The sequence below is a fragment of the Salvelinus fontinalis genome, chromosome 25, assembly GCF_029448725.1.
Source record: "Salvelinus fontinalis isolate EN_2023a chromosome 25, ASM2944872v1, whole genome shotgun sequence".
NCBI lineage: Eukaryota > Metazoa > Chordata > Actinopteri > Salmoniformes > Salmonidae > Salvelinus > Salvelinus fontinalis.
Window position 1 is genome coordinate 1223390 of NC_074689.1, and position 18587 is coordinate 1241976.

The 18587-nt window shown below is 43.7% G+C and overlaps 1 protein-coding gene across 5 annotated transcripts in view; it reads left to right on the top strand.

The window, feature by feature from the left end:
• Window positions 1–18024, top strand: part of LOC129822726 (transmembrane protein 108-like) — a 90421-nt gene extending 72397 nt beyond the window's left edge. For 4 of the 5 annotated variants that reach the window (XM_055881066.1, XM_055881064.1, XM_055881065.1 and 1 more), the window contains 3 exons: window positions 11154–12368; window positions 12724–12878; window positions 16286–18024. In XM_055881066.1, coding sequence (XP_055737041.1) covers window positions 11154–12368; window positions 12724–12878; window positions 16286–16402 — 1487 coding nt within the window. In that variant the 3' untranslated portion in view covers window positions 16403–18024. Of the gene's footprint in view, window positions 1–11153; window positions 12369–12723; window positions 12879–15421; window positions 15473–16285 lie in introns of all 5 variants that reach the window. The other variant, XM_055881067.1, reaches the window with a different exon arrangement.
• The last annotated feature ends 563 nt before the right edge of the window (window positions 18025–18587 follow it).

Genomic DNA, 18587 nt, shown 5'->3' on the forward strand with positions numbered 1-18587 from the left:
AGCTAGCTAACGTTAACTAAATAAAACTGTCTAGGGTTCATTACGTAATCAGGTCAGAATGTTGCAAGTTCTAGAAACAGCCCTAGCAAAAGAAGCTAGAACACATCGAATCCCATTGTGACGTAGAGGGGGACACTATTTGGCATGACAGGCCTCCAAAATGCTGACTGCATTTGTGGATATGGATGTGGGTACGCAGACCCGCTATCCACTATGACGCGTCATGATGAGTTCAGATTTTTTTTGTGGCAAAATTGCCAATCCCTGCCCTACATAGTGCAAGACTTTTAGGACCCATATGGCTCTGGTCAAAACTAGTGAACTATGTAAGGAATAGGGTACGATTTGGGACACAACCATAGACTCTCTCTTTGTCTCATATCTCAGAGCACATCTGTACCGCATGCACATGTGTGTCTGTGTGTCTGTGTTGTTTGGGTGTTGTGAAATTTGAGATAGAAGCCCATTGGTATTCTGATCGATGCTGTAAACAGCCTTCCCACCTCCCGTGTAGATTTGTGGACGATCCCACTGAGTTAGCATCTGCCTGCCTTAACATAGTCCATAGAGGACTGCACGGTGAGGGCCTCCTTAATCGCAAACTGGTATGCTTCAGTGCCCACATTGCTAACAATACAGTAACAGTCATGCATGTTTAGCCTGTACGCTAACCGCTAATGATGTGATACTATAATTATCTGTCCCTGTGGCACCACAGTGAATGATGTGTGTGTTAAGCTTGGAGAAGTTGCCCCTTAGACACTGATCTAAGGTCAATTTGGTGATTTTACCTACTAATGGTGAAGGTGATGATTTAGGGAGGATAAACTGTGCTGTGATCTGTGCCTAAGGGCAACTTCTACCCCCTGAGAGTGTGTTTTGCTGGAAGGTACCTGAAATGCAGACTGAGCAGCTAGAGGAGGGTTCTGCATACCTAGGTGGGACAACCACATCACAGGCATAGAAAGTATATTTTCCCCAAATAATGGATCTATCATCAGTAGAGTCCGAGCTAGAAGGGGGGGGGGGGTGGAGGGTCAAGTGCAAGTGCAAGTGGTGCAGGTAGGAGGATTATTTAAGATACTGTTTGAAGGTAGAGTTTCAGATGTTTATGGAAAATGGGCAGGGACTCTACTGTCCTAGCTTCATGGGGAAGCTGGCTCCACCATTGGGGTGCCAGGACAGAGAAGAGCTTGGACTGGACTGAGCGTGAGCTGCACTTCCGTATGGGGTGTAGGGTTTGAGCATAACCTAAAGGTAGGGAGGGGCATTTCAAATCAAATTTTATTTGTCACATACACATGGTTAGCAGATGTTAATGCGAGTGTAGCGAAATGCTTGTGCTTCTAGTTCCGACAATGCAGTAATAACCAACAAGTAATCTAACCTAACAATTCCACAACTACTACCTTATACACACAAGTGTAAAGGGATAAAGAATATGTACATAAAGATATATGAATGAGTGATGGTACAGAACGGCATAGGCAAGATGCAGTAGATGGTATAGAGTACAGTATATACATATGAGATGAGTAATGTAGGGTATGTTAACATAAAGTGGCATAGTTTAAAGTGGCTAGTGATACATGTATTACATAAAGATGGCAAGATGCAGTAGATGATATAGAGTACAGTATATACATATACATATGAGATGGGTATGTAAACATTATATTAAGTGGCATTGTTTAAAGTGGCTAGTGGTACATTTTTACATAATTTCCATAAATTCCCATTATTAAAGTGGCTGGAGTTGAGTCAGTATGTTGGCAGCGGCCACTAAATGTTAGTGGTGGCTGTTTAACAGTCTGATGGCCTTGAGATAGAAGCTGTTTTTCAGTCTCTCGGTCCCTGCTTTGATGCACCTGTACTGACCTCGCCTTCTGGATGATAGCGGGGTGAACAGGCAGTGGCTTGGGTGGTTGTTGTCCTTGATGATCTTTATGGCCTTCCTGTGACATCGGGTAGTGTAGGTGTCCTGGAGGGCGGGTAGTTTTCCCCCGGTGATGCGTTGTGCAGACCTCACTACCCTCTGGAGAGCCTTACGGTTGTGGGCGGAGCAGTTGCCGTACCAGGCGGCGATACAGCCCGACAGGATGCTCTCGATTGTGCATCTGTAGAAGTTTGTGAGTGCTTTTGGTGACAAGCCAAATTTCTTCAGCCTCCTGAGGTTGAAGAGGCGCTGCTGCGCCTTCTTCACAATGCTGTCTGTGTGGGTGGACCAATTCAGTTTGTCCGTGATGTGTACACCGAGGAACTTAAAACTTTCCACCTTCTCCACTACTGTCCCGTCGATGTGGATAGGGGGGTGCTCCCTCTGCTGTTTCCTGAAGTACACAATCATCTCCTTTGTTTTGTTGACGTTGAGTGTGAGGTTATTTTCCTCTTGCTGTTCCGTAGGTAAGCACCATGGTCTTGTAGTGGATGCGAGCTCTGACATGAAGCGGAGGAGCGGGGTGACATGAGAGAACATGGGAAGGTTGAAAACCAGGCGGGCTGCAGCATTCTGGATAAGTTGCAGGGGTTTGATGGCACAAGCGGGTAGCCCAGCCAACAGTGAATCGCAGTAGTCCAGAAGGTAGAGGACAAGTGCCTGGATTAGGACTTGCCCCGCTTCCTGTGTGAGGTAGGATCCTACTCTACGGATATTGTAGAGCTGCTCTCTACTACACACACTAAGTTGATTCTCTGCTATGATTGGTGTGGTGGATATAGGATGTAGTAGTATAGGCTACCATCTCACACTATTACCCCACTGCAGTAGTTGGTAGTATTGGTAGTTTAAGTAAATACTGACCAATGAGGTTATAGCTGAATGTTGAGGATTTGATCATTTTCACCATTATGATGCTTTAATTTCACTAGGTCTCAAACTCAATGCCACTGGGCGGCCAATTTGGCTTTCTATGGCCCTGACATTGACTTTAATACTGAGTGATGTGAAAGGGACAGAGAGATGGGGCAAAAGTCATTGGATCAAGTGCACAAGACACAGCAGCCAGCCCTATGATCTACTAATGTCCCATTCCCCTCCATGGCATCAATAGAGCACTTATACATGAATGTCACTCGCTTCTTATGCATTCCAAACAGCCTCGAATTCAGTAAGTTTACTGCATAAATTGCCCTTCCCCATGATAAATCTCTTGGCTGGGTTAATTGAAATAGGTTTTTGGCTGATATAACAGAAATAAATCAGGATCTAATTTAACAGTAATAGTGACCTCGTCCTTGTTTTTCCTCCCTCCCAGAATAGTGAGTGGTATGATCAGGTGGGTGTCAGATAGTGAGCGAAGCTAACAGGTTGAATCAACGGGGAAAACTGATTGGATTTGTAAAACCCAACTTTTAACCTAAATCCAATGACATGGTGACCTTTTTTTGTTGAATTCACGTTAGTTGACAACTCAACCAAATGCAAATAAAAACTAAATGTTGAACTGACGTCTGTGCCCAGTGGGTTTGGTGTTTACAAGCCCTTTCAGAGTCCTTTTGAGAGTCCTTTAGGTGACCTTGGGGCAAACTCCAAGCGGGCTGTCATGTGCCTTTTTACTGAGGAATGGCTTCCGTCTGGTCACTCTACCATAAAGTCCTGATTGAGTGCTGCAGAGATGGTTGTTCTTCTGGAAGGTTCTCCCGTCTCCACAGAGGAACTCTGGAGCTCTGTCAGAGTGATCATCAGGTTCTTGGTCACCTCGGTGACGAAGGCCCTTCTCCCCCGATTGCTCAGTTTGCATAGCGGTCTTGGTGGTTCCAAACTTCTTCCATTTAAGAATGATTGAGGCCACTGTGTTCTTGGGGACCTTCAATGCTGCAGAAATGTTATGGTACCCTTCCCCAGATCTGTGCCTTAACACAATCCTGTCTCGGAGCTCTATGGACAATTCCTTTGACCTCGTGGCTTGGTTTTTGCTCTGACATGCACTGTCAACCCCAACTGTGGGACCTTATATAGACAGGTATTTGCCTGTCTATATAAGGTCCCACAGTTGGGGTATTGTGTGCAGTGGGGTATTGTGTGCAGTGGTGGAAAAAGTACTCAATTGTCATATTTGAGTAAAAGCAAAGATACCTTTAGTAGGAAATTACTCAAGTAAAAGTGAAAGTCACCCAGTCAAGTACTACTCGAGTAAATGTCTAAAAGTATTTGGTTTTAAATACGTAACTATCAAAAGTAAATGGAATTGCTAAAATGTACTTAAGAATCAATAGTAAAACAAAGTATAAATCATTTTAACTTCCTTATATTAAGGAAACCATACCGCACAATTTTCTTAATTTTTTTTTTAACGGATAGCCAGGAGTACTCCAACACTCAGACATCATTTACAAACGAAGCATTTGTGTTTAGTGAGTCCGCCAGATCAGAGGCAGTAGGGATGATCAGGGATGTTCTCTTGATAAGTGTGTGAATTGGACCATTTTCCTTTTGGGAGTACTTTTGGGTGTCAGGGAAAATGTATGGAGTAAAAAGTACATTATTTTCTTTACGAATGTAGTTGAAGGTTAAGTTGCCATGAATATAAATAGTAAAGTACATACAGATACCCTCCAAAAAACGACTTAAGTAGTGTTTTAAAGTATTTTTACTTCACTACTTTACACCACTGAATGTGTATAGATTGATGAGGGGGTAAAAAAATAATTTAATACATTTTAGAATAAGGCTGTAATGTAACAAAATGTGGAGAAAGTCACGTGGTCTGAATACTTCCCGAATGCACTCTGTATCTCACTCGGTCAGGATATTTAAGCCTCCACATATCCACTAGTTCCAATGTATGCGCCTGCCCACCCACAGGCACGTCTGGGGAGCTACTTTATTCCATTCTGTACTACTGTGTATTGTGTGTATTAGGTTCATGCCTCATGGTACCTCCTTTGCATTACATAAACAACATTATAGTGTTGTGTACAATCTCAGAGGGCATTGGAGGCCAAGAGTGTTGCTTAGTTAGGACACTTACTCAGAGTCTTTACAGGGAGGCTTAGGGGCAGGAAACTGCCTATAGGGGATGAAGGACTCCCTCATTCCCCCCCAATGAACCCCTGGAGCTATCCTGTGTCTGGGGCTGCATCCCATTCCCTACATAGTGCAGTACTTTTGACTTAAAGTAGTGCGCTATGTAGGGAATAGGGTACCATTTGGGACAGCCTGTGAGTCATTGCGAGTGTCTGTCTTATTGTAACGTATACAATGGGAGTCTAATAATAAACGGACCATCGAACAATATAACAAACACGAGTGGCGTATAGACATGAAACACATAAACAATACTGACTGGGGAAGGAACCTAAGAGTGCCAGATATAGGGGAGGTAATAAGTGAGGTAATGGAGTCGATGAGCAACAGCAGTAGCTCTAATCTAATGTCACTGCCAGACCAGGAGTGGGTGACTCACTGCCAGAAAAAAAGAAACATAACCTTTGATGAAAATGACGAGTTGAGCTGGAGAAATACTGTAGCTTGAGATGCCTCCTCGTCGTCCTTAGGATTCACTAACCCTCCGCACTGTTTGTAGTCACCAGTAGGCATACTTACATTCACATTACTGTATGGAACACTCACACAATTCAATTCAATAGATCTTTATTGTCTGGGACGGAAAATTGAACACACTGCTATAGGAAAAGGAGGAGGGAGGGAGAGTGGGAGTTTGAGATTCGTGAGACTATTGTAGAGGATCTGCATGAATCCGTATCTATATCACACCATATAATCTGTGTTTGTGTGTGAGTGCATGCGTGTGCATGTGCTTCTCAAGAGAGATTAGATGACTTTCAACTGATTTACTCAACCACACATAGCCTACCACACAAGTAATGAAGACACTTTTCAAAATATTGACTATTCGCCGGACCGACAACGAACATCATGCAACATGTTTTGATGCTACCAAACTTAAAAGGTGTTTTGCCTCCTTTAAGATTTTATGAGCTACTCAATAAAACATGATGATCAGCGGGTTGCCAGATGAATATTAATAAGTATGTTTGTTGCAGATGAGGAGGACCAGTGTGCGAGCGAGCGTGGGTGCATGTATGGGCGTGTGCAGAGTTGTGTGTGTCTGCGGAGTGTATTGCTGGCGCATGTGTAAGTATGTACGACGGATGTAAACTCTGTTGCCATTTTGTTGTCCGCCGAGCCGGAGCGCATGTGTTTTCCAGGCTTTTCCCGACCGACCGAGGGCCGGGTTGCCAGGTAGTGTTGTGATAGCGGGGATTAGATCCTGATTGAGGGTTTGATTGAGGCCAGACTACTGCATGACAAACAGTGCTGCACACTATCACACTCCTGAAGTACAATGCTCCGGAACAACTGCTACTGTTAGTCTATAGCAGCAACATAGTAGCTATGTTTTACTAACAGCCCCCACAAAGGACAACATAATATAGTAATCAATTCTACTGTGTGAATGGAACCATAGATGGCCTATATGTGACTGAGAGACATGTATATATGTATTAGTATGTTTGTGCATGCTGGAGGATGCAATACAGTAATAATGTGTTGAGGAGACCGGGGTGGAACGTACCACCACCAGAGATCAACAATGGGCCAAAATATGAGGCAAATATTCCTGGGGTGGGTTAGACTATTTCTGTGACACCATATGGTCTCCCTGCCTTACGGCCATCTCTCTGAGACCACCATTCATAAATCAAACTATCCTGTCTGTGTTATCTCCCAGTCATTGGTCACTCTGGAGTGTCTGGAGTAGGCTCCTCTATGCATTAGGGATGTGACAGGCTTGGTAAATGGAAAGCAGAGGAGAGAGGACCCTCTCATACAGTACCTAGCGAGCCAGAGCACCTGTGTCCTAAATGGCACCCTATTCCCCATGTGCACCACTTTTGAATAGGATGTAATTTAGGACACGCACATATCGGGAGGAATATGATTTATGAGTTGAAGGCTGTGTTTAAACGCCTATTGGACTGGGGGAAATGAGTGTATAGGAATGTGTGATGCTGAATACTGGTAGATGACTGAGTTAAGATGGGTAATCAGTACAGTGTTTGAGATTGTGGACATGTGCTGGTGTGACTGTTTTTTGTGGTATTTCACCCTCTTTATTACCCTTCTTTGTCCTTATACTCTCTTTTCTTTCCTTTTCTTTATCATTCTTATCTTATTTAATTTATTTATATATTTTATTTTCTCCATCTGTACATATACACTACATGGCCGAAAGTATGTGGAGATCCATTCAAGTTAGTGGATTTGGCCATTTCAACCACACCCGTTGCTGACAGGTGTATAAAATCGAGCACACAGCCGTGCAATCTCCGTAGACAAACATTGGCAGTAGAATGGCCCATACTGAAGAGCTCAGTCACTTTCAACGTGGCACCATCATAGGATTTTCCAAAAAGTCAGGTCCATTTCCATTTTCCATTTTAGTCATTTAGCAGACGCTCTTATCGTCAAATGTATGCCCTGCTAATGCTGCCCCAGTCAACTGTAATGCTGTTATTGTGAAGTTGAATCATCTGTCCTCGGTTGCAACACTCACTACCGAGTTCCAAACTGTCTCTGGACGCAACGTCAGCACAATAACTGTTCTTCGGGAGCTTCATTAAATGGGTTTCCATGGCCGAGCAGCCGCACACAAGCCTAAGATCACCAATGAGCAATGCCAAGCGTCAGCTGGAGTGGTGTAAAGCTTGCCGCCAATGGACTTTGGAGCAGTGGAAACTCTGGAGTTCTCTGGAGTGATGAATCACGCTTCCCAATCTAGCAATCCAATGGATTAATCTGGGTTTGGGGGATGCCAGTAGAACGCTACCTACCCCAATGCATAGTGCCAACTGTAAAGTTTGATGGAGGAGGAATAACGATCTGGGGCTGTTTTACATGGTTCAGGCCCCTTAGTTCCAGTAACGGGAAATCTTAACGCTACAGCATACAATGACATTCTAGACGATTCTGTGCTTCCAACTTTGTGGCAACGTTTTGGGGTAGGCCCTTTCCTGTTTCAGCATGACAATTCCCCCATGCACAAAGCGAGGTCCATACAGAAATAGTTTGTCGAGATCGGTGTGGAAGAACTTGACTGGCCTGCCCAGAGCCCTGACCACAACCCCATCGAACACTTTTGTGATGAATTGGAACGCCGACTGCGAGCCAGGTCTAAACGCCCAACATCAGTGCCTAACCTCACTAATGCTCTTGTGGCTCAATGGAAGCAAGTCCTCACAGCAATGTTCCAACATCTAGTGGAAAGCCTTCCAAATCAAATCTTATTGGTCACATACACATGGTTAGCAGATGTTAATGCGAGTGTAGCGAAATGCTTGTGCTTCTAGTTCCGACAGTGCAGTAATATCTAACTAGTAATCTAACAAATTCACAACGACTACCTTATACACACAAATATAAAGGGATGAATAAGAATATGTACCAATACACTTGAAGTCGGAAGTTTATATACACCTTAGCCAAATACATTTAAACTCAGTTTTTCACAATTCCTGACATTTAATCAGAGTAAAAATTAGTTTTCTAGTTTTAAGTCAATTAGGATCACCACTTTATTTTAAGAATGTGAAATATCAGAATAATAGTAGATAGAATGATTTATTTCAGCTTTTATTACTTTCATCACATTCCCAGTAGGTCAGAAGTTTACATGCACTCAATTAGTATTTGGTAGCATTGCTTTTAAATTGCTTAACTTGGGTCAAATGTTTCTGGTAGCCTTCCCACAATAAGTTGGGCGAGTTTTTGCCCATTCCTCCTGACTGCGCTGGTGTTACTGAGTCATGTTTGTAGGCCTCCTTGCTCGCACACGCTTTTTCAGTTCTGCCCAGAAATGTTCTATATGATTGAGGTCAGGGCTTTGTGATGGCCACTCCAATACCTTGACTTTGTTGTCCTTAAGCCATTTTGCCACAACTTTGGAAGTTTGCTTGAAGTCATTGTCCATTTGGAAGTCCCATTTGTGACCAAGCTTTAACTTCCTGACTGATGTCTTGAGATGTTGCTTCAATATATCCACATAATTTTCCTCCCTCATGATGCCATCTATTTTGTGAAGTGCAACAGTCCCTCCTGCAGCAAAGCACCCCCACAACATGATGTTGCCACCCCCGTGCTTCACGGTTGGGATGGTGTTCTTCGGCTTGCAAGCGGCCCCCTTTTTCCTCCAAACATAACGATGGTCATTATGGCCAAACGGTTCTATTTTTGTTTCATCAGACCAGAGGACATTTCTCCAAAAAGTAAGATTTTTGTCCCCATGTGCAGTTGCAAACCATAGTCTGGCTTTTGGAGCAGTGGCTTCTTCCTTGCTGAGCGGCCTTTCAGGTTATGTCGATATAGGACTCGTTTTACTGTGGATATAGATACTTTTGTACCTGTTTCCACCAGCATCTTCACAAGGGCCTTTGCTGTTGTTCTGGGATTGTTTTGCACTTTTCGCACCAAAGTACGTTCATCTCTAGAAGACAGAACGTGTCTCCTTCCTGAGCGGTATGATGGTCCCATGGTGTTTATACTTGCGTACTATTGTTTGTACAGATGAACGTGGTACCTTCAGACGTTGGAAATTGCTCCCAAGGATGAACCAGACTTGTGGAGGTCTACGATTTTTTTTCTGAGGTCTTGGCTGATTTCTTTTGATTTTCCCATGATGTCAAGCAAAGAGGCACTGAGTTTGAAGAAAGGCCTTGAAATACATCCACAGGTACACCTCCAATTGACTCAAATTATGTCAATTAGCCTATCAGAAGCTTCTAAAGCCATGACATCATTTTCTGGAATTTTCCAAGCTGTTTAAAACTTAGTGTATGTAAACTTCTGACCCACTGAAATTATGATACAGTGAGTTATAAGTGAAATAATCTGTCTGTTAACAATTGTTGGGAAAATTACTTGTGTCATGCACAAAGTAGATGTCCTAACCGACTTGCCAAAACTATAGTTTGTTAACAAGAAATTTGTGGAGTGGTTGAAAAACAAGTTTTAATGACCTAAGTGTATGTAAACTTCCGACTTCAACTGTAAATATATTGATGAGCGATGGCCGTGCGGCATTGGCAAGATGCAGTAGATGGTATAGAATACAGTATATACATATGAGATGAGTAATGTAGGATATCTAGACATTATTAAAGTGGTGTTCTTTAAAGTGACTAGTGATACCTTTTTTATTAAATCCATTTATTACATTTATAAGTGACAAGAGAGTTGAGTCTGTATGTTGGCAGCAGCCACTCTATGTTAGTGATGGCTGTTTAAAAGTCTGATGGCCTTGAGATAGAAGCTGTTTTTCAGTCTCTCGGTCCCAGCTTTGATGCACCTGAACGGACCTCGTCCTCTGGATGATAGCGGGGTGAACAGGCAGTGGCTCGTGTGGTTGTTGTCCTTGATGATCTTTTTGGCCTTCCTTCCCGGAAGATTCCCATGATTTTGGAATGAGATGTTCGACGAGCATGTGTCCACATACTTTTGGCCGTGTGTGTGTGTGTGTTTAATACAGACTATCTCAAAAAATAAGTGAAAATTCACAAATTATCCACTGGATTATGATTTATTTATAGCGGAGGTGCAAAAGCATAAGTTTGCACCCCCTATTTTAATGTGCTCCTTGGCTCAGGCGACCAAGTGGACACAAGGCTGGTTGGCTCATCTCAGTGGCAAAAAGCAATAACTTTGCAGCTGTTTCTGATGAATAAATAATGCCATGCTGGTGGGTGGTAACATTCAAATATAACCCAGCTCTGAAATGAAACCTAGGCTGAAAATAAGTTGTACATCATATCAAAGGAAAAAAACTAATAAAACCTGGATCACACGGATTTGCACTAAGTGGGTACTTCTGACTTGTCACTTCAAGCCCAAATACTGTATATTATACTTTGACTAAAACGATGACTTATTGACTTAAATTGTTGTGCAACATCATGGGTAAGCTCTGGCCATCGTCTTTCTGCTCGATTGAATCCAGCCCACGGTTGTAAGGTTCCTCCAGGACTCATAAACAGCCTTTTTGCCGCTTCTGGGGATCAGTGTTGGTGCCTCAATATTCCAAGCAGGGAACCTCAGGAGAAAGGGTAGACTGACCTACACATGCACGCACGCACGCGCACACCTGCACGCAAGTACACACACACATTCTTTATAATAATTCTCTCTCTCTCTGTAGGTGTTCTAGCGATCCTAGCTGTGCCAGTGGGAGTGGTGTTCTCTACCCAGGAGCTGTACCCCAGCTGGACCCCCGAGGACCCTGTCTCCATGTCAGCGCCCCACAGCAGCCCCCCTAACCCGCTCCTGCCTCTCCCAGACTGGCAGCAGGAGGACTCCAGCAGCGGGGACCCTTGGTCCCCCCAGGGAGGGGCGTTGCCCACAGGCATCATCAAGCCCACCACAGCCCTCAGCTCCTGGGGCTGGCATCTAACCCACCACACCAGCCTGGCACACACTGTGACACCACCCAGTAAAGACAGCCTCATTCATGCTGCAGCTACTTTCAGTCCTAACACTGTGAACTCTGTGAGAGTCAACCAAGACCCTGGCCCTAGCTCTGTCAGCCCCAGTCCAGTCAAGCAGGCCCATTCCCCCAGCTCTGGTGCTCTCAACCCAGGCCACAGCTCCAATTCTCCCAGTGCAGACCAGGGCCTCTTGCCCAACTCAGTCAATCAAGCCCATAGCCCAGATAATGCTAATGTTAACCAGGGCAACAGCCGTCCTAGACCTCCAAGCTCTGGGGGCCAACAGAGTGAGGTAGCTCCAGCTGCAGTGGAGGGGGCTCCAGACTCTGGGTCTGCCCTGGCTCCTTCTTTGCCCAGCCCGCTCACAGAGAGAGAGGATACTCTGGGCCCGGAGCTTGGTGGTCCCCCGGCCCCCACACACACCCAGGAGCCTCAGGGGGGGAATGTCAAGGAGCCCACAGACCCCAGTCAGCAGGACTTCACCACGGAGCTGCAGCCTTCCTCTCTCTCCTCCTCCTCAGAGGATGCTGCTCTAGATCAGACCCTCAGGGAGCATGTTGAAGCCACGCCTGAGCTTTCCCGACCCCACACCATCACCCTACGGGAGGTGCACCCACTGGTCAACGAGGACCCCACCCTGGAGCTCAAAACAGATGGCAATGTCACTTTTCATAGCGGCAGTGTGGAGGGCATCCATGGCGAGGACCCCTCCTCCCAGTGGAACAGCTCGTCCGCTACGGAGCCCCCCTCCACGGCCAGTGGGAACTTTCTGAACCGACTGGTCCCCGCCACCACTGCAGACCCCTGGGGTCCTGGTAATGGCTCCGGCCCCGCTCTGGACTCACCGCTGTCCAGCGCCACCATCTGCCTGAGCAAGATAGACATTGTGTGGATCGTGTTGGCCATCAGTGTGCCTGTGTCCTCGTGCTGTGAGTATCAAATAGGAACCTGATGAATGCTTTGATGCTGAAACATGTTGTTTTTTGTTGACAACAAAGCCCTTTATATCAAATGTCCATTTCCCTCTATATGGGATGAATATATATTGTACAATTTAAGTATAAACTCAAAGCCTCTTAGAGAACCATATCAAAGGCAAAGAGGTTAGAGAAATTGTGTTTGAGTCAGTAGGAGGCTGAGATCACGTTCACACCATCCAACCTGTCCACTGAGACAATGTGATACATAATGAAAGAGCTGGACTGAGGTTCTATCGTTTTAGAGGCTGTACTGACTTTGCCTCCCTCCTTCCTCCATCCTCCCTCCCTTCCTCCCCCCCTTCAGCTGTGCTGCTGACCATGTGCTGTATGAGGAGGAAGAAGAAGTCTTCAAATCAGGAGAACAACCTGAGCTACTGGAACAATGCCATCACCATGGACTACTTCAACAGGCACGCTGTGGAGCTGCCCCGGGAAATCACGTCCCTTGACAATGCTGAGGTACACACAGTCCTGAGACTGACTGCCACTTGTATTATTAGACCAAAGAGGACTTCCTGTAGGATATGAGAAATGTTACACTTGAGGGGAAGGGCCTGTATATAATGTTATTGCTAAGTTACAGCCCCGAGTCTGGTACTCAATTGCTTTAGAGAGGACTTATTATTTAAGTGAAAGGGCTTATATGTAATGTTGTTGTGAAGCCTTGATTCAGCATGGTATAATGGATATTTAGTCCAATTGATATAAGCTGTGTGATGGCATAGATTAGAGTTTAGAAATACCAAGGGATTTAATGAATATGGAACCTATATTCATACAGGCATCACAATGTTGGGCTTTGTTCAACTTGACATGATATCAGTGATGATACAGAAAATGTCAATCAGCGAACCAAGTGTTGTTGCCAAGTAGCTAGAGTACTTTAGTAGACATTAGGTCAACATGTGGTTACAGTGGACTATATATATATATTTATATATATATATACACAGTATCAGTCAAAAGTTTGCACACACCTACTCATTCCAGGGTTTTATTTTATGTTCTAGATTTTAGAATAATAGTTAGGACATCAAATCTATAAAATAGCACTCATATATAGTGCTAAATAGAATCATGTAGTAACCAAAAAAGTGTTAAACAAATCAAAATATATTTGAGATTCTTCAAAGTAGCCACCCTTTGCCTTGATGATAGCTTTGCACACTCTTGGCATTCTCTCAACCAGCTTCATGAGGTATTCACCTGGAATGCATTTCAATTAACAGGTGGGCCTTGTTAAAAGTTCATTTGTGGAATTTCTTTCCTTCTTAATGCCACCCTGCATATCACTACTGGCTTGCTTCTGAAGCTAAGCAGGGCTGGTCCTGGTCAGGCCCTGGATGGGAGACCAGATGCTGCTGGAAGTGGTGTTGGAGGGCCAGTAGGAGGCACTCTTTCCTCTGGTCTAAAAAATATCCCAATGCCCCAGGGCAGTGATTGGGGACACTGCCCTGTGTAGGGTGCCGTCTTTCGGATGGGACGTTAAACGGGTGTCCTGACTCTCTGAGGTCATTAAAGATCCCATGGCACTTATCGTAAGAGTAGGGGTGTTAACCCCGGTGTCCTGGCTAAATTCCCAATCTGGCCCGCAAACCATCATGGTCACCTAATAATCCCCAGTTTACAATTGGCTCATTCATCCCCCTCCTCTCCCCTGTAACTATTCCCCAGGTCGTTGCTGCAAATGAGAACGTGTTCTCAGTCAACTTACCTGGTAAAATAACGGTAAAATAAAAATAAAAAAATAAAAAAATAAAAATGCGTTTGAGCCAATCAGTTGTGTTGTGACAAAGTAGGGGTGGTATACAGAAGATAGCCCTATTTATTAAAAGAACAAGTCCATATTATTGCAAGAACAGTTCAAATAAGCAAAGAGAAACAACAGTCCATCAATCTGGAAAATTTCAAGAACTTTGAAATGCTTCACAGAGTTCAAGTAACAAACACATCTCAACATCAACTGTTCAGAGGAGAATGCGTGAATCAGGCCTTCATGGTCAAATTGCTGCAAAGAAACCACTACTAAAGGACACCAATATGAAGAAGAGACTTGCTTGGGCCAAGAAACATGAGCAATGGACATCTTTGTGAGACGCAGAGTAGGTGAACGGATAATCTCCGCATGTGTGGTTCCCACCGTGAAGCATGGAGGAGAAGGTGTGATGGTGTGGGGTGCTTTGCTGGTGACACTGTGATTTATTTAGAATTCAAGGCACACTTAACCAGCATGTCTACCACAGCATTCTGCAGCAATACGCCAGCCCATCTGGTTTGCGCTTAGTGGGACTATCATTTGTTTTTCAACAGGACAATGACCCAAAACACACCTCCAGGCTGTGTAAGGGCTATTTGACCAAGGAGAGTGATGGAGTGCTGCATTAGATGACCTGGCCTCCGCAATCACCCGACCTCAACCCAATTGAGATGGTTTGGGATGAGTTGGGCCGCAGAGTGATGGAAAAGCAGCCAACAAGTGCTCAGCATATGTGGGAACTCCTTCAAGACTGTTGGAAAATAATATCTTTGAAGAATCTCAAATATAAAATAGATTTTGATTTGTTTAACACTTTTTTTGGTTACTACATGATTCCATATGTGTTATTTCATAGTTTTGATTTCTTCACTATTATTCTGCAATGTAGAAAATAGTACAAATAAAGAAAAACCCTTGAATGAGTAGATGTGTCCAAACTTTTGACTGGTGCTGTATATATGTGGACTATAGTGCCATCTGCTGTAAGATTAATGGTAAAGCTAAAATGTTCCACTTCGACGAATCATTTTGGTGTCATTTTTAGACCTTTTTAGCTTATCCTTTATTTAGTCCATCACATTTCAGTTCACTCTATTGACATATTTGTGTTGCTATGAAATCAGTAAGTCTTATCGGGCGATCTTCTCATCTGCATACTGACCACACCTCTATTTCTGGTTTGTCCTCCTTTTCTTGTTCCCTCCATCGCTTTCTCTCTCCGTCCATCTCTCCTCTGGTGGTGCAGGAGTGGATGCCGAGGTTGGAACATGTTTAGGATGCTCGTGGTGACACACAGGTGTTGTGTGGCGTCCCTGTTTTATTCCTCCTCTCACTGGAGCTTTGCCTCATCCCTTCCTCCTTCCATCCATATTGTTCTTTCCTAAAGTGCCTCTAGCTTGTCTGGTGCTGTTACCGTAGGGATGAATTGTGAATAGATTTATCTCTATGGCCGTTTTTCCAGTGCAACCTAGAATATCTATATATTGTACTATATATAGTCATTTGTTTCTGTTAGGGTTTGGGGTATGGCCAGTTAGAATGTACCTCTCTTTTTCTCCTCTCTTTCTGTAGGGCTCGTACCTCTGAATCCCTGTGTTGAGTTTTTCAGCTTTTTCTCCGCCACCCCCCACCCCATGTTCTGTCTTAGCTGAGCAACCGTCACTATTTCTCTCTCTTCTTTCTCTCTCCCTCTGCTGTGTTGCGTTTTCTGCTGAGTCACCCCTCCTTTGCCCTTCTTTCTTTCTTTTCTCTGTCATTGGCGCCTGTTCATCTACCGTCTCTCCTTCCCTCTATTTTTCTCTCTGTGTGTTCTCTCTGCTAGCGTAATCATTCAGCCATCTTTTGTCCTCATGGGAATGGTTTGTGTCTGCCAAGTCACAAAACACTCTGCCCTGAATCTCACTAGCCTTTAGAATCAGCAAGTATTTTTCTTCTATAGTGTGTACCTGGCATGAATCATGCCCATTTATGTGATGTAGTGTCATGCTAATGTGTGTGTGTGTGTGTGTGTGTGTGTGTGTGTGTGTGTGTGTGTGTGTGTGTGTGTGTGTGTGTGTGTGTGTGTGTGTGTGTGTGTGTGTGTACATGCGTGCTCCTGTGTGTGTTCCAGGAGCAGGAGACGTGTCTACCCCCTAACGGGGACTACAGCGACAGCGGGGTGGTGCTGGTTAACCCTTTCTGCCAGGAGACCTTGTTCATCAACAGAGAGAAGTCCTGCTACATCTAGAGAGGAGGGACGCTGGTCTTGTGGCCATGTCCTGAAACCACCAATACAAGACTGTCAAAAATAAAAGTTTGACTTTCAAAATTAAAGTCCCCCGCCACTGCTTTCTCCCTATTCTCCCTCCACTGTCATTTTTATATATGTGGTAAATCTTCAGAGACTCCCACTTTATACTGTACATTATGAATATATAGACAAGACTAAGAGAAGAGCTAATAACAGACAGTATTTACTATGAGGGTGCGCCTGCATATTTTTCTGATGTACATTTTCTACAAATGCTTAATTGTGATAAGGGTTTTTATGTCTTTATAAACCACTGAGTGTGTGTGATTTCCATTTTGTTACAGTGGCTTGATGGTGAGAACATTGTGGACGTGGCCACTTGAATTCTGCTTTAGAGAGAAGATATTCTGTAAGAGCGTTGTGTTTCATTTTCTTTTTAATCAAACCCCAGATAATCACTGAAAATCCTGTTGAACTTGAATTCTGTACCTACGAGATTTAGGGCAATGTTTGTGAGACCAGGTTTTAGTAGAGGCAATGGAGGTGTTATAATTTGAACTGCCTCTGTAGTAAGGGGACTGTCTGTCTGTGTCTCTCTCTTTGCCTCTCTCTCTCTCTGCCTCTTTGCCTCTCTCTCTCTCTGCCTCTTTGCCTCTCTCTCTCTCTGCCTCTTTGCCTCTCTCTCTCTGCCTCTTTGCCTCTCTCTCTCTCTCTCTGCCTCTTTGCCTCTCTCTCTGCCTCTGCCTCTCTCTCTCTCTCTGCCTCTTTGCCTCTCTCTCTCTCTGCCTCTTTGCCTCTTTGCCTCTCTCTCTCTCTCTGCCTCTGCCTCTCTCTCTCTCTGCCTCTGCCTCTCTCTCTCTCTCTTTGCCTCTCTCTCTCTGCCTCTTTGTCTCTCTCTCTCTCTCTTTGCCTCTCTCTCTCTCTCTCTGCCTCTCTCTCTCTCTCTGCCTCTCTCTCTCTATTTGTGTTATGGAGTAGATTCTGGTTTTGGCACTCAATGAGGTTTGTTTAACGTCTAACCTTTACTAAATATTTTGAGACCAACCGTATTGTAACCTCCCTCCATAAGTACAGTATTTGTCCCGGAGCGTAAACTATGTTTATTACTGTAATGTATAGATATTGAATGATATTCTATTTAATTTCTGGTTGTAGAAATTAAAAAGTCAGTAGAAATCATGACCAATGATAATATTTTATCCTGAATATTTACTGTGAGCTCATACAGTGGCAGTTTAATCGAACATACGTATTTTGTTTCATTATCAAATCAATTTCAGTTTGTCATGCTTTACTTTTGCTTTGTCACATATTTATATTTGCTAAATGCTGCCTCTGTTACGGCGTCTGTTTGTCACATTGTGAAACGCTGATCTGTTAAATCATACTTCCCTGTGTTTGAAGATTTTGTTGAATTATCTTTTTGTTGAATATGGTGTCAAACTACTGGATGTATGTCGCTGCAATGGGCATGTGGTGCCATACCAGACAAAGGGTATTTTGCTACATGTAGAATGGAGAGGAGGGGCAGTATCTTTGGTCCACCGTCATGTCTTTTTTGTATCGTAGCATAACGCAGTACTTTTTACAGCTGAGCAATAAAAGACAAAAGCTTTTAACGTTCTCTGTGTTTTACTGACTATACATGTGTTTTACTCCTTCCACTCACCAATGAAGACTGTAATGACGCTTGTTACTTGTTGCATATTAACAGTTCATCTATGCCATTCTATACACATGGTCTCACTGTCAATGGAAAAAGCCTACACTTTGCTAATGCTTATCTAGAGAGCTTCACTACTTGGAGTCCATTAATGAGCTGTCACTTTCTCCTCCCAAGCTCCAAAAAACCACTTCAATATATTACAAATTCAAATACGAGATATACTTTTCTAGTATATCTTAAAAGGTTCAATATGCAGAAATCTCTCCATCATTTTCTGGTTACTAAAATTTTTATAGTTCACAATTTCAATTCATGTGACAAAACAAGCAGTCATTGTGTGGAGATTGTACCATCTCAACCGCTGTGAAATATATTTTCCATAACCAACAATATTGTATTTACAGCTATTTGAAGCTGGTGTACAAAACTAAAAGTAAAAGATGCAAAAACTAAAACATAAGAATGGGAAGCATAGAAATAGTGCACATAGAACAGATATACTGCTTCTCAGACTGA